The 20,990-nt window shown below is 44.2% G+C and overlaps 2 protein-coding genes across 3 annotated transcripts in view; both read left to right on the top strand.

The window, feature by feature from the left end:
- The first annotated feature begins 511 nt into the window (after positions 1-511).
- Positions 512-9,575, top strand: PLPBP (pyridoxal phosphate binding protein). Of its 2 annotated transcripts, XR_011600962.1 has the most exons (9): positions 512-634; positions 2,252-2,359; positions 4,029-4,064; positions 4,547-4,622; positions 5,367-5,501; positions 6,019-6,161; positions 6,261-6,359; positions 7,225-7,461; positions 8,789-9,575. XR_011600962.1 is itself a non-coding variant. In XM_070952250.1 (8 exons), exons 1-8 carry the CDS (start codon positions 539-541, stop codon positions 7,360-7,362), a joined length of 831 nt encoding a protein of 276 aa, XP_070808351.1. In that variant the 5' UTR covers positions 512-538; the 3' UTR covers positions 7,363-9,575. The 2 variants fall into 2 exon arrangements, 1 of the variants encoding a protein (XP_070808351.1); XM_070952250.1 differs by having other exon boundaries at positions 7,225-9,575.
- Positions 9,576-19,452: 9,877 nt separating this feature from the next.
- Positions 19,453-20,990, top strand: part of ADGRA2 (adhesion G protein-coupled receptor A2) — a 103,905-nt gene continuing 102,367 nt past the window's right edge. The window contains exon 1 of the mRNA XM_070952574.1: positions 19,453-19,859. Within this exon, the coding sequence (XP_070808675.1) occupies positions 19,627-19,859 (233 nt within the window). The 5' untranslated portion in view covers positions 19,453-19,626. The remainder of the gene's footprint in view (positions 19,860-20,990) is intronic.

Below are 20,990 nucleotides of genomic sequence, written 5' to 3'. Positions count from 1 at the left end.
TACTGAAAATTAGCACACCACAGCAGGTAACCTGACTTTGCATTTGCAACAACCCTGGAAAACGGAGAAGTTGAGTAGGGAGCTTCATGTATCCCACCTGCCATCCGTCACTTGTGCAATCTTTAAGGAAGGTGAAGGATTTGACAGTAGGACCAGGACTGTAACCGGCAGCCTTAACTGCAGGTTGCATTACAACCCTGCTAGGTACAGAGCTCTTCATGCACGCATGTTCTCCAACCGCTCGCCCTCGGGCTTGTAGAGCTGAGCTGCCCATCTATTCAACACAAGTGTGACGCGCATGCGTGCTGCAGCTTCCACTTCTACCCGTTGCTTCGCCTCTCTCGACCTTTCCAAAATGGCCGAAGACGAGGGCCGGTCAGACGCTTTAACCCCGCCTCCTTCCGGCCTCTCCTCCCAATCCCGCTGGCCAGCTGAGCACAACCTCGAGCGGCGATTGGCTCCCGCGTGTGTGGCGGAAGCTGGCGCGCTCGGGATCCCGGAGGGGCTGAGCGCAGAGGAAGAGGAGGCCCGGCGAGGAATGTGGAGAGCCGGCATGGCTGCCGGGGAAGGCCTGCCGCAGATGCTCCGGGCGGTCCGGGAGCAAGTGCAGCAGGCGGCGGCCCGGAGGCCCCAGGTGCTGTCCCGGGACTGGGGTGGAGGGTAGGAGCCGCCGGGGCCCACGCGCGCCTGGGTCTGGATGGGCTTCGCTGAATCGGCCCTGCGCTCGGACTTCGCATCGGGCGCTTTGGGCTCTTCCGCGGCCGGAGCGGCGGGACTCCCCGCAGACGGTCGACGGGCGCCTTCCAGGGCTTGGGGACTACAACTCCCATAATCTTCAGAGGCCGCCCTGGCTGGGAGGCGTAGTCCCCGCGCCTCTGGAGCTCCTCGGGCGGCGAAAGGCGGAATCAGCTGCGAGACTCTCAACCTTCCCATTGCTTCAAATCCAAATCCTGTGTGGGAGGAGATCCTTTCCCGACCCACAAATCTGATTCAAAAGGCTTTTTTTATTTTTTTTGTAGCCGCAGCCCGGGGCCTGTGGAAAAAAAGGGCGGCCTGCAAATATATTTATTTATCCGATTTATATCCCCCTCCTCTTGACTTTTGCGGGGCGCCAGGCGGCTTGCAATACAATACATAAAATGCACAATCTAATTTAAAAAAAAAACAAAAAACCCAACAACTAATATGTTATTCTTAGCTGCATGCTTACCACAAAATAGAACGTATAAAATGCACAATATGAAAATGTTTAAAGTATGTATGCATTATCATTAGCTGCATGGTTTACAATAAAACAGTGCTTAAAAGATACAATATAAAAATAAGTTGACATATGTATTATTATGAAATGATTAGCTGTGTGGAGAATGGCTAGGTTGATGGACACCTGATTGAGTTAAATCAGGTCATGGGGAGAAACTTGCCTTCTGCTGCCTTTCCCCCCCCCCCCCCCCATTCACTTCAATTTAAATCTAATATCAGCCTAGCTGTTCTAGGCATCTGATGAAGTGAACAGCATGAAATCAAAAGCTTTTGCCGTTTAGTTCAATTTGTTAGTAGGAAAAGGGGATCCCAGGCTTCTCCTGAAAATTTAATCCCCAACCTAATTCTCCAATAATAAATTCCATTGTGCTTAGTCATACTTGTCCCAAGTGAAAGGGGTGAGGCATCTAAAGATGCAGAATCCTTTTGTCTGTGAGAATGTCCATTCGATTTTAATGCATTCTTTAAGGTGCAATAAAACTGTTATTTTTACATGTTATTCATCACTATGGTTAGATAAACCGAATATAGGAAATCTTTGACAACTTGTTTTTATCCAGCAGGCTTGGGAAATCCTAGAGATAGGGGAGCCCGTAAAATGGGCTCTGGTCTGTTCACCCATGTATTAATTTTATTTGTACTATTTGTGATCAACTATTTTTTAAACTAACTGGTGGCTTATTGTATGCCCAGAGATGGGTACCTATATAAATCCAATAAATAAATAAATAATTTTCCTTATTCCTGGAATATGCAATCTGGTCCTCTCCATGTCTTTTGGATTGTGTCTGCCTCAATCCTTGGACAATATTGCCAATGAACAAAGCTTGTAGGAATGATCCAAAATGTGAAAGGGAACCAGGTTGCCCTCCTTTTGTTTGCTGTTACCTGATATGTTGATGGGTCTTTAGTGATTGCTTTCCACATTCCGCTTATCAGAAAGCCTGTATAGACTGCTCATCTTCTTTTTTTTTCTTTGCAAATGCAGACCTTACCTACCATGCCACCTCGTTTAGTGGCTGTCAGTAAAACCAAACCAGCAGAAATGGTCATTGAGGCTTATAATCATGGACAGCGCAGCTTTGGAGAAAACTATGTGAGTACCTGACTTAATCTAAGGTTGAAAGATGGGAAGGAACAAGGCATGAGCCTCCTGGCGCCCAGTCTAATTGTTAAGATAGGATGGGATGAGGTAAGATAACCTTTATTGTCATTTTTTACTGTGAGCACACTGGCACACATTAAAAATGAAATTGCCTGCTCCCAAAAGAAAATACATCTACCCATACACACATATAACACATGCTATATACATACAGTATATCACAGAAGTGAGTACACCCCCTCACATTTTGTAAATAATTAAGTATATCTTTTTATGTGACAACATTGAAGAAATGACACTTGGCTACAATGTAAAGTAGTGAGTATACAGCTTGTATTACAGTGTAAATGTGCTGTCAAAATAACGCAACAGACAGCCATTAATGTCTAAACTGGTGACAACAAAAGTGAGTAGCTTATTAGTAACCTATGACTATCACTAAGTGTTGCATCTTGTTGATTCTTGATGAATGTGTTTTATTTTTCTTTATGTACACTGAGAGCATATGCACCAAAGACCAATTCCTTGTGTGTCTAATCACACTTGGCCAATAAAGAATTCTATTCTATTCTATTCTATTCTATTCTATTCTATTCTATTCTATTCTATTCTATTCTATTCTATTCTATTCTATTCTATTCTATTCTATTCCATTCCATTCCATTCCATTCCATTCCATTCCATTCCATATATATGTATATATGTATATGTATATGTATATATAATATTTATATTTGCTGATAAAGAAATAATTTATATTTATCAGCAAATACAAATTTGGTATAAAATGGTTTGTTGTGAATCTGACTGTTTGAGGGCTCCTGGATTGGAGCTGAAAGGCGAAAGGGAAGCAGTATGCTCCCTCCCCTGGCTCAGCTGATAAAGGGAGGAGAACTTGTGGCTCAGAGTTTAATACAACTAATATGCAGGCAAGCCAAATTCGAATCCGAGTAAGGGTAAACTGACTGAATATAGATGATTCAGCCTCCACCCAGAAGGTAACAAGGAAAACTTTATTTTGACTTTGGAACTTGCCAGCTAATGTTAAATCAGGCTAATCATTCCTGAAGCAAAGAAAATTAAAGATGCTAACATAAGATCCCTGAGTTGCTTCAAGTAAGGTTGCTGCCACTCTTTATTTTTCAGCTGCTTGAAGTATACATATGCTCATTCATCGTATCTTCCAGCAGAATGCAACCTCCTCTGAAAAAGGTTGAGGTTGTAAAAGCAGTTAAAATTTATTTGAGTACTTCCCAACAGAGAGAATTGATACATATGTGAAATGTATGTATTATCTTTCATTTTATGATTTACCTACCACTATGTAGTAGTGTTGATACATATGCGAAGTTAATTTGTTTTTATAACCCTAATACGTTTATTTAAGCAAATACATTTCTGTTGTATTTGCTGACCACCACATTTCTGTTGGGTGTACATGGACAAAGATAGTACTGTTTATTCAGGACAAATGAGCAGGTGGCGACACCATGCATAGTTTGGGCAGAAGTTTCTTCTCTTACCTGTAACTTACTTTCTTTCCTGTAACTTACTTTTCCTAATGCTCTTTTTTTTTTTTGCATTGTCAGTTATGACAGTCTGCATGAAATAAATGAAAGTAAACTTTGAAACCTTAATTGGATGTTTTTATTTTCCATAGGTCCAAGAATTATTAGAAAAGGCATCAGATTCCAAAGTAAGTAGGGGTATGTGTATTTCTTAGATAAAAATTTCAAGTAGTCAGTATTCTGATCAATGTAGAACATACCATTGTTGGAATAAATTAACTACTCATTTGTTCTGCAGAAGATTCCTCCCTATTGAAATTTTGAACTTAATCTAGGCCTAAATAAAAGATATAGTACTTGAACAAGGTGGTTCTTTGTCCTTGAGAGCTCTAGTAATTTGAAACAATTTTCTCATCTGGATTGTTCTGGAATCTAGTTGGGGTTATTAACAATAGTAATTAAGTAAAGTTAAACATGAACACACAGCAGCAACAACAATACACACACATATAAGATGTTGGTTGATATTTGTGCCTTTGTTTGAAAATTGCAATTTTTTGGTGACTTTTAATCCTGTATATCTTTATATAGCAGTTTTGTTGGATAAATATAAAATAATGCCATTAGATTTCAAGCCAGAATATCACATACCTTGTTGTCTCAATCTTAGATTCTTTCTTCTTGTCCGGAGATTAAATGGCATTTTATTGGCCATCTGCAGAAGAGTAATGTCAACAAGCTAATTGGTAATTATGTTTGCTTTTAGTACTGATTTACGAGACAGTAGGGGGAAAACTTATTATAGCAAGAAAGGCCTGATGTGATATGTTCAATTTAAATGAATGTCTTACTTTGCTTTGGAATTTCAGATTATGATGTGTGTATTTTTTTTTTTATTAAATGTATGTACCACCCATCTCACTATCAAGTGACTGTGAATTAGTTAGTTGAATGGAGGGATGAAATAAAGCATAGGAAATGTTTGTGATCAGATTATATTGGACAAGGAACAGTCTCTTTTCTGTGCAAATCTTCCAATCTTAGGAATCTATGCCTTATTGTATTTAATTATTTTGAGCCATCTATGTAAATGGTGCTTAATAAATGATTAATATGACAGGTGTATCCAAGAGACTTCTAGAATTGATGCAAGAAAGCAGAGGTAGTGGGAAAATGCATAGAATCTTGAACAAACATACAGCCAATTCACTGAACTACATTAGTCTAATTCAATGTATTTTAAGTATCAGTGGGAACAAACCCTCTTCCACTCTCATAACTTATTAACCACTTGCTATTGAATTTAGCCACTTGCTATTGAATTTCTCAACAGAGTCTGCATGGTTGGTTTCTCAGCAGGGCCTACATGGCTCGTTGTGGAATTTTGGAAGTTGAAATCCACATTGTCTTAAAGTTGCCGTGGTTGAGGAACACTGGTCTAGTGTACGTCACAAATGATATTTGCTAAGACCCTTTTTTATTTGTTTTAGTGGTGCCAAACCTATTTATGCTGGAAACAGTGGATTCCATTAAACTGGCAGATAAGGTGAACAGTACTTGGCAAAAAAAGAACTCTTCTGAAAAGCTAAAGATCATGGTGCAAGTAAACACCAGTGGAGAAACAAGTAAGTAGACCAGGTGTTGTTCTTCCACACAAACATGACTGAGTCATGATAAGGTTTTGGCTGGTTTGTCTGCTTGACTATAAAGTCAAGAAGCTCATTTTTGAGAACTTCTGACGTACACATTCAAAGGCTGGAGAAAAGTGACAGCTATACTTTGCAGAGTTTGGTAGGATATATGTAAAAGACATGGGCCTACAGGTGTGCATGCACAGAACCTTAGAATGTTTGGATTTGAAATCACTTGGAAAACCTACACCCCAACAACTTTACTTACGGGCTTCCCTTTACAGATACCACACCAGTTGTGCTGAGGTAGTTAAATGGCCAGCAAATGACTCCAAGCAAATGACTCATTCTCCATGAGTATGGAAGAATAGTGTGTCAATAGTGATTTCATTAGTCTTAGATAAAGAGTCTCTCTTATCATAATTGTGAATGCATCTTGCATAATTGTGAATGCATCTTCCTTCAGAGAACTCCATCCACAGAAAGTGCATTGATATATTCTCTTTTATAGGTAAACACGGGCTTCCACCAGGGGAACTAATCACAACGGTGGAACACATCCTTCAGAAGTGTACCAATCTAGAATTTGTTGGTTTGATGACAATTGGAAGCTTTGGGCATGATCTCAGTAAGGGTCCCAATCCCGATTTCCAGGTAGGTGAAATTTTGAGAGATAATACTGATAGGCAAATCTTGGCTTTTAAGGAAAAGATTGAGCTATGTTTTTCCCCCTCCCCCAACCTCTCTCTCCAGTTGTTAATATCTCTGCGTCAAGAACTGTGTGAAAAGCTCAATATCCCAATTGAAAAGGTTGAGCTGAGCATGGGGATGTCTACAGACTTTCAACACGCAGTAAGTCTGTTTGTCATTTTGCCAAAGATTATCAGAAGCCTTTTGACATTGTCATCTTTCCCATTGAAGGAAGCTACCAAGGGGTCTAGATAATCTTTCCTAACCTAATACCCTCCTAATCTGTCAAGTTGTAAATGAATGGACTTATTTCCAATTAAGTGGAATGGTCCATCTATTCCATTATCATCTAAGGAACAGTTAAACAATGGACCAGTTGATCTAGAAAGTAGGCAAGTTCTTTCTCTTTGGATTTATTCAAAGAAAAGCTAAGCATCATCAGCTGGAACCTTTCATTCAGAACTCTTACCATCTGAACTTGGTTTTTTTGGTGGGATGCAAAGCATGTAATTTACTACAGGACATTAATTGTGGTGGATTCCACTATGGCTTGTCCATCAGGATAGGCTACAGGGAGCTATAATTCAAAGACAGCACAGCTCCATATTCAGAAGATTAATAGGCATCTCCTATTAGAAAGACTAGATAGAAGTCCTTAAATTCTGAGATTATAATGGGTAATTGCTAGAGTACTGGCCAGATGCACCAGATGTGCTCCTATAAATCAGCTTGTATGGCTTCAGAGTTTTGATTCATTCATTTTGATTGGAATAGATGTTTTCTACTATTGCCATTTGATCAGTGGGCCTGTGAGGCAGGCTGTCTCGGTTCCATTCCACCAGTTGCCTAAAACCAGTGTTTCTCCACACTAGCCAACGATAGGTGTGCTTCAGAACCCAGAAATCTCAGTTGCCAAGGTTGTGGATCTCCATTCTTGCTCCAGATTCCTAGCTAAGGGCGAAGGAGGTTCCGTCAGTTCATGTCACACTCCTAACAGTGATTCTTTCTCTCACCTTTAACTGAACAGATTGAAGTGGGGTCTACCAACGTCAGAATTGGGAGCACCATCTTCGGAGAGCGCAGCTACCCCAACAAACCTGCTAGCGACAAAACCCAGAAGGACATTAAAGACAGGTTGGAGAATTTGACTCTGAAGGAGAACTAATAGCAGAGGCCCAACAGATTCCCTCTGTTGGAGAGAATCTGCTTGGAAACCCAGGCACTTGACTCTTCCTTTGTACTGATGGCAGTGGAGCACTAGCAGGTAATTGGCAGGTGTGACAGGGTGTGACAAGGACTTCAGCACCTGTACCTTTATTCTTGTATATCCATTGAGGTTGCATTTATAGAGAAAAAAAAAACAGCAGCACCTGTGATTGACTTCAGTACTTTAACTGCAGTGACTTTAAATAGCTACACTGGGTAACCATTTGATTTAAACTGGACTTGATCTGGGCAAAATACCATTTCCAGGAGTGGCCATGATGCATTTCCAATTAGAGTCATGTTTCTTGTTTGCTTCCCCTTGAAGCAAGGTTGCCTTATGGAAAGGTTATTCTCCACCCTTCCACTTTCAAAGCTTTTATGGGTCAACTTCTGTGCTTCATCTAAATCTTTGCTATCTTTAATCTTTTTATGGCATTTCAGAAAACATGCTCAGATTGGGTGGTTTGCTAAGTAGCCCACAGGGGAAGGATAGATAGGGATCCCAATGAACATCAAACCTACCCCTGGATGTGAGATTTGGAAGAGATTGCAGCTGAAATTGTTCTCGTAGCTATTACCACTGCCGACTAGCTCTGCTGTACCATTTGCTCTATAATGTAGTCTTGAGGTTTCTTTCCTTTATTTGAATCAAGTAAAGTTTGGAACAATTCTGATAGGAAGCAGGATGGCTCTGCTTGTAAAAGCCAAGAAACCTGCTGGCTCTGCCGCCAACGTGCAGGGTTATCTCTTAACCGTCCTGTGCCTGATCCCTATATGAGAAATGGGGCTGACCTACCTCACATGGCAAATCAAGGGGTGGCTGGGTGCGAAACCTCTCCCCCTCGTTATCATTCCATAGGAAAGGCAGTGCAGTTGCAGAATAAAGCAGCTTTCAGTGTCTGCCTAACCGACAGCCAAGCAAGATCTTGCAGCCAGCCATGATTTGCTCGCCTGTGCATTAACACACACAGACGAGATTGATGGAATTGCAAGATTGGAAGTGGCACATATGCAAATAATGGTTTTCCAGGGCAAACTTCAGAATTTCTGCATTTTAATGCAAAGCTCTGTCTTTCCAGGTTTGATGTCTGGGATGTTAGTAAATGATGATGGGTTTTATCTCCCACTGTATATATTTTCACCCATCTTTAAAAAGTATACCTTGACTAAAATCTTATTGAAACAAAATGCATTGCTAAAGATCCATCGAAATAGTCATCCTTCCTTCTGCAAACCCCAGTTGGTGAAAATGTTTACCGTGGAATCTGTTTTGTAACTCACATATTGACAATCTACTTGAAAGCCTGGCCTCATGATGTATGTGATCTTGGCAGAAATATGTGTTAATTTTTTTAAAAAATTATCCTCTCCTTTTTCCTCTCTAGCAAAATGCTTCTAGCTGTGTGCATCTCTGGAATAATTTAATGGTGTATCTTTTGAGTCCATTGTGATATAAAACACATGCTTGACTCGTAGAAAGCTCCAGATTTAACCCCAGTACCCCCAAATAAAAGGGTAGCAGATTATGGGTCTGAATTCTACTTGGCATTTTCAACACCCAGTAGCAATTGTAGAATGCATTGGACTTATCAGGTGAGATTCCTTATCCAGGTAAAAGCCAGTTCCCTTTATTTCTAATTTTGGAAGTCATTTGATCGTTCACATCTTTGACTCCATCTTTATGCTACTAAAGCTCTCACGTCTGATTGTTTGTAAACTTCAAATGGGCAAAATGTTGCATTCACAGGGCAACAGATTTTGAATCGATGTACCTCAAACAGGCTACCATACAGAATGCATCCAAAATCCAGGATCCTGCGAGCTTCCTAAAGGAAAGTCAGTGGGGAAGCCAGCAGGAAGTTGGATATCACTCCCGCTCCTCCTGCTATTTTGCCTGCTCGTGGTCATGCTATTTCTGTGTTTAAGTAAGGAAATATTTCTGAAATGGTGACCCAACAGGGTTGTCTGGTTCTAATATAAAACTGCAAGGTACAGAACATCCTGCTAGCCAGTCTTTTACAGCGCAGGTGCAATGCTAAATGCAGTCCAAACTGACCTATCCCAGTCCCTAAGCTCCACAGTCCTTTCTTTGTCTTAAGAATAAAACTAGTTGTGAACCGAGATACTATGCTGCTTACTAAGCTATTAAAGATATATTTTTTTTCCTTTTTCTGTCCTGTGGTGGTGTGGATGTTTTAGTAGAGAGCCATATGCATCTTGCCACATCCAGGACTTTGGTTTTGGTGTCTGGTGAGAAGAGTGTAGTTGTTCAGAAAGTCTATTACTGGACTAAGGGAGGAGTGTCTGTCGCTCTAGGGACAGCACCAAGCTAGGTTGACATGGAGAAGGTGGGCAAGCAGATGGCACTTTTGAAGAATGCCAAGAAGAAGTCAATAATGGATCTTCAGGTGCCTGGTGCTGTTAAGACAAAAAATGGATTGCAGATATCCTTTTCATAGGCCCTTGAGGTCATACCCCTAAGACTGAGCTGGTCCCCAAACATGTTCAGTGAGAAATAGCAGAGGGGCAATAGGGGGCCTTCAACCTTGCATTTTCTCCTTGACCTCACTGTCCATCCCCAAAAGGGGTCCTGGCCTCGCCACATATACAGGTAGTCTTCAACTTACAACAGTTCATTTAATGATCGTTCAAAGTTACAATGACACTGAAAAAAGTGACATAACCATTTTTTTACACTTAGGACCATTGCAGCATCCCTATGGGGATTTGATTTACATTCGGATGCTTGACAACTGACTCAGTTGCAGTGTCCTGGAGTTATGTGATCTCCCTTTGCGGCCTTCTGACAAGCAAAATCAATGGGGAAACCAGGTTCACTTAACAAAGCTCAGAAGCCCACAAAAACTGCATCCATCTGCCCTACAGGTTTTTAGTTCAGAGCGAAGTACAGGTAATCCCTGGGTAACAAGCATTCCCTTAGCAAACGTTCAAAGTTACTCGATAAGCACTCCCTAGCGTTTGCAAACAAGTTCCGAAACTACGAATCTTGCAGCACCACAGCAGTTGTTCATCCTTACGAACAACCGCAGAAGGTCTGCAACATTCGTCCTGAACGTTGCCAGCCGAAATGGAGCTTCCAAGGGGTGGATCTGCCCGTCAGAAGCTCAATTTCGGCAGGCAACATGCCAGGCAAAGCCTGTGGAGGCCTAAATGGAGCATTGAAGGGGTGCACGTGGCTGAGAGGCTGGAAAGGAGACAGCTTGCTAGATCTTCACAAGGTAAGTGACCCTGTGTGGCAGGTTGGGCGGGGGGGAAGCGATTGTGGGGAGCATGAGGTATTTCAGTGGGTTGGTGAGGTCTTGGGTGGTCATAGGCAGGTGACCAGTTCCATCACTAGGCCTCCCATGGCCTTCCCCACCGTGAATTACCTCGTGCACTTTACGAGCCTCACATTCAATTAGCGAATGCGTGGGCGAAAGGAGGGAGTGATCTCGTTCAAGGTACGAGATTCACTCCCACAAATCCTCGGGTTACAAATGGAATGGGCAGGCTCCATTACGTTCAAATCTCGAGAACTACCTGTACTACCTGGTCTTATGACCACAATTGGGCTCAGAATTTCCATTGTTAAGCAAGACAGTGGTTAAATGAGTGGCGCTCTGTTTTATTACCTTTTTTGCTACCATTAAGCAAATCACTGCAGTTGTTAAGTAAATCATGTGGTTGTTAAGTGAACCCGGCATCCCGCATTGACTTTGCTGTTTGGAAGCTGGCTGGGAAGATCACAAATGATGATCACATGATTCCGGGACACCTCAGCCACCATAAATAATACTATTTGCCAAGCCCCCAAATTTTGATCACATGACCATGGAGATGGTTGTAAGTGTGAGAACTTAAAAAAGATGTTGTAAGTCACTTTAAAAAGTTGTTGAGACTCTAGAAAGAGTACAGAGAAGAGCAACCAAGATGATTAGGGGACTGGAGGCTAAAATATATGATGAACAGTTGCATGAACTGGGAATATCTAGTTTAATGAAAAGAAGGACTAGGGGTGACATGATAGCAATGTTCCAATATTTCAGCAGTTGCCACAAAGAAGAGGGAGTTAAGCTATTCTCCAAAGCATCTAAAGGCAGGACAAAAAGCAATGGATGGAAACTTAATAATGGAGAGAAGCAACTTAGAACTAAGGAGAAATTTCCTGACAGAACAATTAATCAGTGGCACAACTTGCCTCCAGAAATTGTGAATGCTCCAACACTGGAAGTTTTTAAGAAGAGATTGGACAACCACTTTTCTGAAATGGTATAGCATTTCCTGTCGGAGCAGGGGGTTGGACTAGAAGACCTTCAAGATCCCTTCCAATTCTGTTATTCTATTATTCTACTCTACTTTTTTCAGGGCTGTTGTAATTTCAAACAGTTGTTAAAGGAATGGTTTTAAGTTGAGGACTGCCTCTACAATCTCTCAAGGAATCACGCTGTTGGGTTCAGAGTTCTTTCATTGTTTGCAGTTTCTTACACAAAGCAATCCTCTTTAGAAAGGAACTATAGATTGATAGGCGATACTTTCCCATCTTCTCCAAATTTCAAAGGAGAACATGTGTACACTTGTATTCTTGTGTGGTGGGTTCTTATGTGCATGTGTATGGAAATCCTGGGAAACTAGAATGAGACTGTAGGTGGCACCATTGGTTCATTCTCAAAGAGCAAGAATTCAGGGTTTATTATTGTCAACTCTATTTCTGCTTCAGAAAGTGGAAAAATGCCAGAAAATTGAATTTCAGGTTTTTTTAAAAAAAGAAGTGTTTGTTGTTCACTATGTATGGAGCACATATCCGTTGATAAGAATAAATTGTTTTATCGGTGATAAACACTTTTAATATCCCAAACTGATATATTAGGGAATTTGCTTTACCAAAGCTGCCCTAAATGGAGTGAAATAATTGGAAAGCTAAAATCCATGAAGGTATTCTTCACATATTTATTTATTTCATTTGATTTATATGCCGCCCTATCTCAGGGTGGCTCACAACAATAAAATATCCGAATAAAAACGTGTTAAAATACATGTTAACGCCCCCAGTCCAGGCTGAATAACCATGTCTTTAAATCACGGCGGAAGGTGCGGAGGTCAGGGGCCAACCGGAGCCCCAGAGGAAGTTGGTTCCAGAGGGTGGGAGCACCCACAGAGAAAGCTCTGCCTCTAGGGGTCGCCAGTCAACACTGTCTAGCCGACAGCACCCTGAGTAGGCCCTCCCTGTGAGAACGCAGCGGGCGATGGGGAGCTGTTGCTGGTTGCAGATGGTCCGACAAATATCCTGGACCTAAGCCATGTAGGGCTTTATAGGTCATCACCAGCACCTTGAATCTCACCCGGAGGGCAACCGGCAACCAATGCAAGTTGCGCAGGAGAGGTGTAACATGGACGTATTGGGAACCACCCATCACGACCCACGCGGCTGCATTCTGTACCAGCTGAAGCCTCCGGATGGTCCTCAAGGGCAGCCCTAGGTAGAGAGCGTTGGAGTAGTCAACACAGGAGGTGACTAGCGCATGAGTGACTGTGCGTAGGGCATCCCGGTCCAAATAAGGGCGCAACTGGCGCACCAGGCAGACCTAGGCAAACGCCCCTATGGTCACGGCTGTTATATGATCTTCTAAACTCAACTGTGAATGCAGGAGGACACCCAAGTTGCGTGCCCTGTCTACCGGGGGTAACACCTCATCCCCTATAGACAATGATGGAACCTCTAGATCGGACTAGGATGCCGGTACCCACAGCCACTCGGTCTTGGCAGGATTGAGCCGAAGCCTGTTCCTCCCCATCCAGACCCGTACTGCCTCCAGGCACCGGGACATCACGTTGAGGGCATCACTGGGCTGGTTCGTGGTGGATATAAAAAGCTGGGTATCATCAGCGTACTGATGATACCTCACCCCGAAACCACGGATGATCTCACTTAGTGGCTTCATATAAATGTTGAACAGAAGAGGCGAGAGGACCGACCCCTGGGGCACCCCACAAGTGAGGGGCCTCATGGCCGACCTCTGCTCCCCTGCTAACACCGCTTGCGTACGACCCGAGAGGTAAGAGGAGAACCACCGCAAAACAGTGCCTCCCACTCCTAGCCCCTCGAGACCTCGCAGCAAGATACCATGGCCGAAAGATCTAATAGGACCAGAACAGAGGAATAACCTCTGTCCCGAGTCCTCCAGAGATCATCCACCAGCGCGACCAATGCTGTCTCCGTGCTGTAACCGGGCCTGAAACCCGATTGGTACGGATCTTATATATATATTGGTATATCATATAAACAGAGGCAAAGAATCAAAATCACATGAAGTTTTAGTTCTTTTTATAAAACCTTCATAAGACCACACCTGCATGCACTTCTGGTCACCACATTACAAAAAAGATGTTGAGACTTTGGAAAAAGTGCAGAGAACAGCAACTAAGATGACTAAAGACCTGGAGACTAAAATATACAAAATACTGTTGCAGGAACTGGGTATGGCTAATCTATAAAAAGGACAAGTGGTGACATGATAGCAGTATTCCCGTATTTGAGGGGCTGCCACAAAGAAGAGGGGGGTCAACTTATTTTCCAAAACACCAGAAGAAACAACATATGGAAACTAATCAAGGAGACAAGCAACCTGGAATTGAGGAGAAACTTACAACAGAACAATTAACCTGTAGAAGGGCTTGCCTTCAGAAGTTGTGAGTATTTCATCACTGGAGGTTTTTAAGAAGAAACTGGACAACCACTTGTCTGAAATGGTACAGGGTCTCCTGTGTGAAGACTAGAAGACCTCCAAAGTACTTGCTAGCTCTATTATGACTAGAAATATTGGGTTTTCAAAGCAACGTCATTCTTGCAGCTCTAAGTGATGCATTTCTTCGATATATTGAGAGCAACAGGCTAGTGAATTAGAAGTAATAGTTGTGTAGAGATCCCATCTGCTATATTTTTAGAACAACCCAGTGAGCTAGAGTGGTGGATTGATTAGACTCCAGTGAAGATCATAGTAAAGTAGGAATTTGAACCCAGGTCATGGGTGTTAGTTGGACACCATAACTATTATATTAGAGCTGGGCTATATGTTGCCCTCTGGATGTTCTGAACTTCAGCTCCTATCAGTTCCACCCAGAATGGGATTGTGGGATTTGTATGGTAGTTCAAAATATCCGAAAGGCCTCGGGTGGGTCATCCTTACATTACCAAAACAAGGACCCTACTAAAAAGGCCAAAAAAGCTAATGCAGTCCTAGGTTGTATCAACAGAGGGATAAATAAGTAAATAAATAAGAAACACAATTGTTTCAAGGAAAGGGGAATATATGTAGAATCTGTACTTTTGAAATAAATAATAAAAATAAATAGCAATTGTTTGAAAGAGGAATATATAGGGAGAGTCTCACCCTCTGCTTTTGAGAAAGGGAAGGAGGGGGGGGAAAGAAAAAAAAATAATGTTTTGAGGAGAGAGAGGAATAAATAGAGAGTCTCACCCCCTCAGCTTTTGACTACATCCAGGAAACAAAAAAAGGTGATTATTCCAGTTGCTGGATCAGACGGAGAAAAATTCCTTGGGAGTTTAGTTTCTTCAGGTTTCAAGAAAGTACTTTGTCTGCCTTCAGCACTGAAATGGAGAAACTGTTTATTCAGTAGCTATTAGATTTCCTCTAGGAAAGCAACGCTGAAGCTGTTTTTATTGGCGGTAAGTTAGAAGGATTTGGGCTGTAATTCTCACTGGGGCGGTCAAAACCTGTGCTTGGGCAGTGCTGCTTCCAACTACTAGTAAGTAGAGGCTCACATAACAGCATACTCCTTCCCTCCCAAAACAAATAGGAAATCTGGTATGGGGGGCACTCTTGTCCCCTCAGGCAGATGATAAATGCCAAGAGGCCACTGCGAGGCTGCACTTTCTGCTTTCTAGAGAATCGGAGCAAGGGCAAAATCAGTCTGGCCCCATTCATCACCCAGGGACAGGACAGCTGTTGCCATTCATATTTGTACCTTCCCTCCCCTCCCCTTTCATTTTTTTTCTTTTTTTACATTCCAAATCTATTCTTTCCATCAGCGTATTTTGATTAGAATTGCAAGCCCCTTTTCTCTCGGGTTGTGTTTTAATGGCAGAGAGAAACCTTATGACAAGAAGTTTCTCCTGCAAAGGATTACAGATAGTCTTCGAGTTACGATCACAATTGAGCCCAAAATTTATGTTGCTAAGGAGCCTGGATAGCTCTACAGACTAAAGCACTGTAATTTAACACCAGCTGTCTGCAATTAAAGTAAGTTCGAATCTTGCCAGGCTCAAGGTTGATTCAGCCTTCCATCCTTTCTAAGGTAGGTAAATTGAGGACTCAGTTTGTGGGGGCAATAAGCTGACTTTGTATAAAAATATACAAAAGAATGAAGGCTATTGCTTAACGCATTGTAAGCCACCCTGAGTCTGGAGAAGGGAGGCATATAAATCAATTTTTTTAAAAAAAAACATTTGTAAAGTGTTTTTTTCCTATTTTACAACTTTTCTTGCCACTGTTGTTAAGTGAATCAGTGCATTTGTTAAGTTAGTAACATGGTTAAGTGAATCTGGCTTCCCCATTGACTTTGCTTGTCAGAAGGTCGCAAAAGCTGATCACAGGACCCCGGGACACTGCAACTGTCATAAATATGAACCAGTTGTAAGCAACTGGGGATGCTGCAACGGTCACAAGCTTGAAAAACTGTTTTTTCAGGGCCATTTGTAACTTTGAACGGACACTAAATGAACTGTTGTTAGTCGAGGACTACCTATATCTGGAAAGATGATGCGATTCCTCAGGCAAAGTAGTCCAATTCACATCACTAATGCCTCTCCTTGGAATAGCACAGTCCTTGTTGCCACCTTTTCTGGAAACGGAACTTGGTATATGAATACACTCAGCATAGTTTCTGACCGGCTTCGCTTTGAGAAATGCAAGTCCTCTTGGTAATTAGATTGACAGATGTTATTACAGCATCAGGTTAAGTCACCTTTCTGTTTGCCTTCATCAAAGAATAGTTCCAAAGGCCTGGAATTGTGTTTCCCTGGGACGGACGTGAGAGGATTTGGAAGGAGTTGAAAGCAATCTGGTCTATATGCCTCTTGGTCCCTATGGGAAATTGTGTTTGAACTGAGACGTGGGTCTCAGATTTCATATTTCCATCTAGTTTGGATCTGTGGCGCTGACTTGTTTTGAGACTTACAGGAAACAGTGCAGCTGAGAGGTGTCTGGATGGTTTGGGATGAGGTGGACATTTGGGAGACAGCCTGGCCAAACCAACATCTAGGATCCGGAGCCGGGAAAGGCCAGCTTTGTTGGCTTGCAAGATTAGTTTGGTCTACTGTTTTAAAGTATCAGGCTACAAAGTAGGAGAGTGTGAGTTCAAGCCCTGCCTTAGCCATGAAAGCTAGCTGGGTGACTTTGGGCCACTCACTCAGCCCAGCCCACCTGGCAGAGATGATGTGGGGAAAATAGGAGGAGGAAGATGTGTTTGGTATGTTCACCACCTTGCGTCATTAATAAAAATAATAAAGGCAGGATACAAACACATAAAAATAATTCCTTGTGAAGTCATTTAGACAGGAAAAGGCACAGAAGTATACCTTTTGGTTATATTATGGTTCGAACAGTTTGTGGAACACAGACATCTACTTTTTATCACTGAGTTTGACCACTGACCCAGAGGGTTGTACTTCTAAGTCAAGTGGATTGTGATCCATCAAAACTCCTGCAATAATATGTACAATTTTTAGGTTCCACTGTTGCCACTTACAATTCCACTCATATATCATTTGAATGAACTGAAGAAGATCACTGGTCTGGGGGTGAAGGGTCAACATAGCAAAAATTGCACCAGTAAGAAGAGAAAGCAAAGAGGTAGGGTTTAAAAAAAAAAGTTTACACTACATCACCTGAATTAAACTTACACTAAGACTACTTATCAAAGTATGGGTATTCATCAACTCCTTAATTCAGTATCTGCCTATCCACTTAACTTTAGAATGGCTGCTGCCTGTCATCACAGCTTGCGCCATCATATATTTAATTTCTGTTTAAACTCTCTTCCATTTTGCCCCACCCTCGGTAATCCATAACTTGCTTTTCCAAAGTAATCTTTCACATGTCTGATTCAATGGGGTGAAATCTATAACAAACCCCTGCAAAAGGGTTTGTTTAAAAGAGTTTGAAGTTTGAATACAAATTTAAAGAGGCCTCTGTGAACACCTGATAAGCAGAAAGTTTTGAAGGACTAATAATCAAAATCGGGTTGATAATAATAATAATAATAATAATTTTATTTCTATACCGCCCTTCTCCCGAAGGACTCAGGGCGGTGTACCGCCTATTTAAAAACACAGAAACAAAACAACAATTTAAAATTTAAAATCATTAAATAATTAGGCTCCAATTAAAATCCCAGAAATTTAAAATACCCCCGTTTAAAAATGTTATGTTAATAGACCGGCCTGGCGGAACAACAGGGTCTTCAGAGCGCAGCGAAACACCCGGAGGTCGGAGATCTTACGTATTTCCGGGGGCAGTTCATTCCACAGGGCTGGGGCTCCCACAGAGAAGGCCCTCCCCCTGGGTGTCGCCAGCCGACATAACTTGGCTGATGGCACCCGGAGGAGACCCTCTCTGTGGGAGCGGACTGGTCGGTGGGAGGCTATTGGTGGCAGAAGTCGGTCTCGAAGGCAGTGTAAAGTATGCTAGCTGGGGAATTCTGGGAGTTGAGGTCCATACACCTTAAAAGTTGCTAAGTTTGTAAAGGTCTACCAGGCAGCTGCAACTGATCATCCCAGAGATAGTGAACATCCCTTATGCATCAAGTAAGTTTGACAGTCAACATCTAGCATTCAATCCTGGGCATCACTACACAGGCAGGGAAAGAATCATACTTAATACTTGGAGAGGTTCACCAGCCAGCACTGACAATCCTGGCTTAGATCAGCAACATACAATTTTGCCCACAGCAATTTTGTGTGGCACGTTAATGGCTGTGCTCCAAAAGGTGGGCAAGACCTGGTCCTCTTGTGGAGAGTGATGTAGGATTTTGTGTGTTTCAAAGAGGTGAAATTAGCATTCAGAGCTCCTGCCCCCAAGTTGATTCTTGATGGTCACAGAAGTGCATAAAGCTTAAGAGGATTGAAATGGGGAGGGACAGGGCAGCTATTCTGGCAAAGTTTAGGACATGGAGGGACCAGATGTGGCCCTCCATGCCCCTTTCTTAGATGAATCAAAAGATCTTCCAAAGAGATCCTTACTTCCAAGTGCCAGACGAACAGATGGACTGCCAGCAGTTCGATTCTCAATGGGTCAGGGTTGACTCAGCCTTCCATCCTTCCGAGGTCAGTAAAATGAGGACCCAGGTTGTTGGGGGGCAATATGCTGACTCTGTAAACCGCTTAGAGAGAGGTATCAAGCTGTATATAAATCTAAGTGCCATTGCTATTCTTCCCACGCCAACTATAGAAATATAATAAATAAATAAATAAATAAATAAAACTATGGGAGCAACTAAATTCATGGGGCAACCAGAATATTCCACCGAGCCTGCCACTGACTTCCTGGCTCAGAACCCGCAGCAGCTCATGTGAAAGCAGCAAACGCCGAAGGAGGAGACACGCGAGTCCGGTCAACTCCTTCGGAGGCATCTCCCAGGGGGAATGTTTGCTCCGCCGTCCCCGAAAGCTGCTTTCAATTTATCTTGCCGGAGCTGCGCTCAAGGCCAGATCGCAAATGACAAGCGGAGTTCAGCAGCGACGGGGACGGAGCCTCAACAGCTGGGCAAGAGTCCCGTGGGTGCAGCCGAGGCAGGGAACTCCTGCGCCCTCCGCCGTTAACCCCCCCAAGCCCTGGCTCCCATCCAAGCCCGCTCGCTCGCCCGCCGCGGCTCCAGTTCGGCGGCGGAGAGGGAGGCGCTAGGGCCCCGCCGTGGCCGAGGGGAGGGACCCGGCTTACGGCAGCCCCAGCCCTGGGATCCAACCCTCGCCTAGCAGCCCGGCCGCCGGACATCCTCGCCCAGCCGCGCAGCGGTCCTCCCCGGCCATGCAAGGCGCAGCCCCGGCGGGGACAGACCAGCTCCGGGCAGGGGAAGCGGCTCGGCCGGGGCTGCCTTGGGGCCGAGCGTGACGGCCGGGGCAAGAGGCTGCGGGGCCGGAGCTGCCGAGGTCCCCGGGGCGCTCCGGACGCCGAAGGCTGCGGGGCGAGCGGGCGAGGATGGGCTGAGGATGGGCTGGCAGCCTCCGCCGTCGAGGATGCTCTGGACGGGCGCCCTGCTCCTGCTGGCGGCGCTGGGGGGCGCGGGCGGGGCGCGCAGTTGCCCCCTCCAGCTGCGCGGCTGCAAGTGCGTGGGCGAGAGGCCGAAGGGGCTGGCCCCGGCCAGGAAGCGGGTCAGCTGCAGCGGCGAGGAGCTGCGGGAGCCGCCGGCGTCGCGCTTGCTGCCCAACGGCACCGTCACCCTGTGAGTAACGAAGCGAGACTTAGGAAGAGGGTGGGAGGGCTGGTGGCGCCCGATCCCGCCGCTCCGGGCGCTCTGCGCGCGCTCAGAGGCTACCCGCGCAAGCTGAGCCAACCCCCGCCCTTTACAGCTGCCGAGGCGGATTGAGCGCTCTGCATGTGCTCAGAGGCTTATGGGGGGGGTGGGGCTCGAAGGGATGGGGAGGGAGCGGGTTTCAGCAGAGCCACCAGCCCCGCGCCGACGTGCAGCGCACAGGATCACAATGCCCGCTGCTGGCTGCTGGTGACCGTCGTCATAAGGGCAGCGAAGTGGGGCCGAGGTATCCTGAGACCATTCCCCGCTCAGTGGATCAGTTGCTAGAGACGCAGGATGCAGCCTGCAGAAACGCATTGGGCACCCTGGCTAGGCACGTTAACTCAGGGGCCGCATCCTCCTGGTTGTGGAAATCAGCCGCTCGCTAGTCCTGTAAACCGGAGTCCTAATGCGCTTTGCTTTGCTATTACGTTACGTGAGCCTGAGGGGGTCTTGATTTTGATCATTTAGATTTAGGGAGTAATACACATTGTGAGAATCTATCCCTTAAGTAATCCGCTCGGGTGCAAAGAAAGCCCCGTCTCTTTCCTAGGAAACCACTGCAAGCTCATGGGAGTTGTAGTCCGAAACAGCTGGAGGCTGCCTCGGTTTAGAAGTGGATTCGAATATTTAGGAATTCGATGCCATTTTATCCCACGTGTCAAGCATTCATTGCCTTAAACGCAGACATTAAGGAGTTTGAATTGGGGGAGGCGGCCCTGCAGATGGCTGTACACGTGTCTTCGCATTAAAATGCAGCAAGCCAGCCTTGCAGTGTTGCAGGGGAGGGGGAAATCCGGTTCTGGGAATTCTAGCCATCTGTCTCCCACCCTGTCTGGTTCAGGATTTAGGTGAGAGAGGGAACCTGTAACTGAAGGAGTCGAAATAAGCGGAGGCACCCCTTGTATATTTGAGGAGTTAACACAATTAGTCCCGATTTGCATACTTTCATTTTCCATTCCCTTCAACGGTTGGCTGCTGCCCCTCAGTTCTGCGCAAGCGTCTAAAATCTGCCCACTTAGGCTATTTTGTACATCTGTGGAAGTCAACAGCAGTAATGGC

Source organism: Pituophis catenifer, unplaced genomic scaffold, assembly GCF_029215685.1.
Source record: "Pituophis catenifer annectens isolate HBS135680 unplaced genomic scaffold, rPitCat1.0.hap2 SCAF_12, whole genome shotgun sequence".
Taxonomy (NCBI): Eukaryota; Metazoa; Chordata; class Lepidosauria; order Squamata; family Colubridae; genus Pituophis; species Pituophis catenifer.
Note: the sequence above shows the minus strand (reverse complement) of the source record. Positions and strands in the feature narration are given on the sequence as shown.

What these genes read in the sequence shown, in the direction of transcription:
- PLPBP (XM_070952250.1), top strand. Translation starts at nt 539, where the DNA reads ATGTGGAGAGCCGGCATGGCTGCCGGGGAAGGCCTGCCGCAGATGCTC. An exon ending in GCAGCTTTGGAGAAAACTAT is followed by an intron (nt 2,360 to 4,028) that starts GTGAGTACCTGA and finishes TATTTTCCATAG; the next exon opens with GTCCAAGAATTATTAGAAAA. An exon ending in AAAAGGCATCAGATTCCAAA is followed by an intron (nt 4,065 to 4,546) that starts GTAAGTAGGGGT and finishes TCTCAATCTTAG; the next exon opens with ATTCTTTCTTCTTGTCCGGA.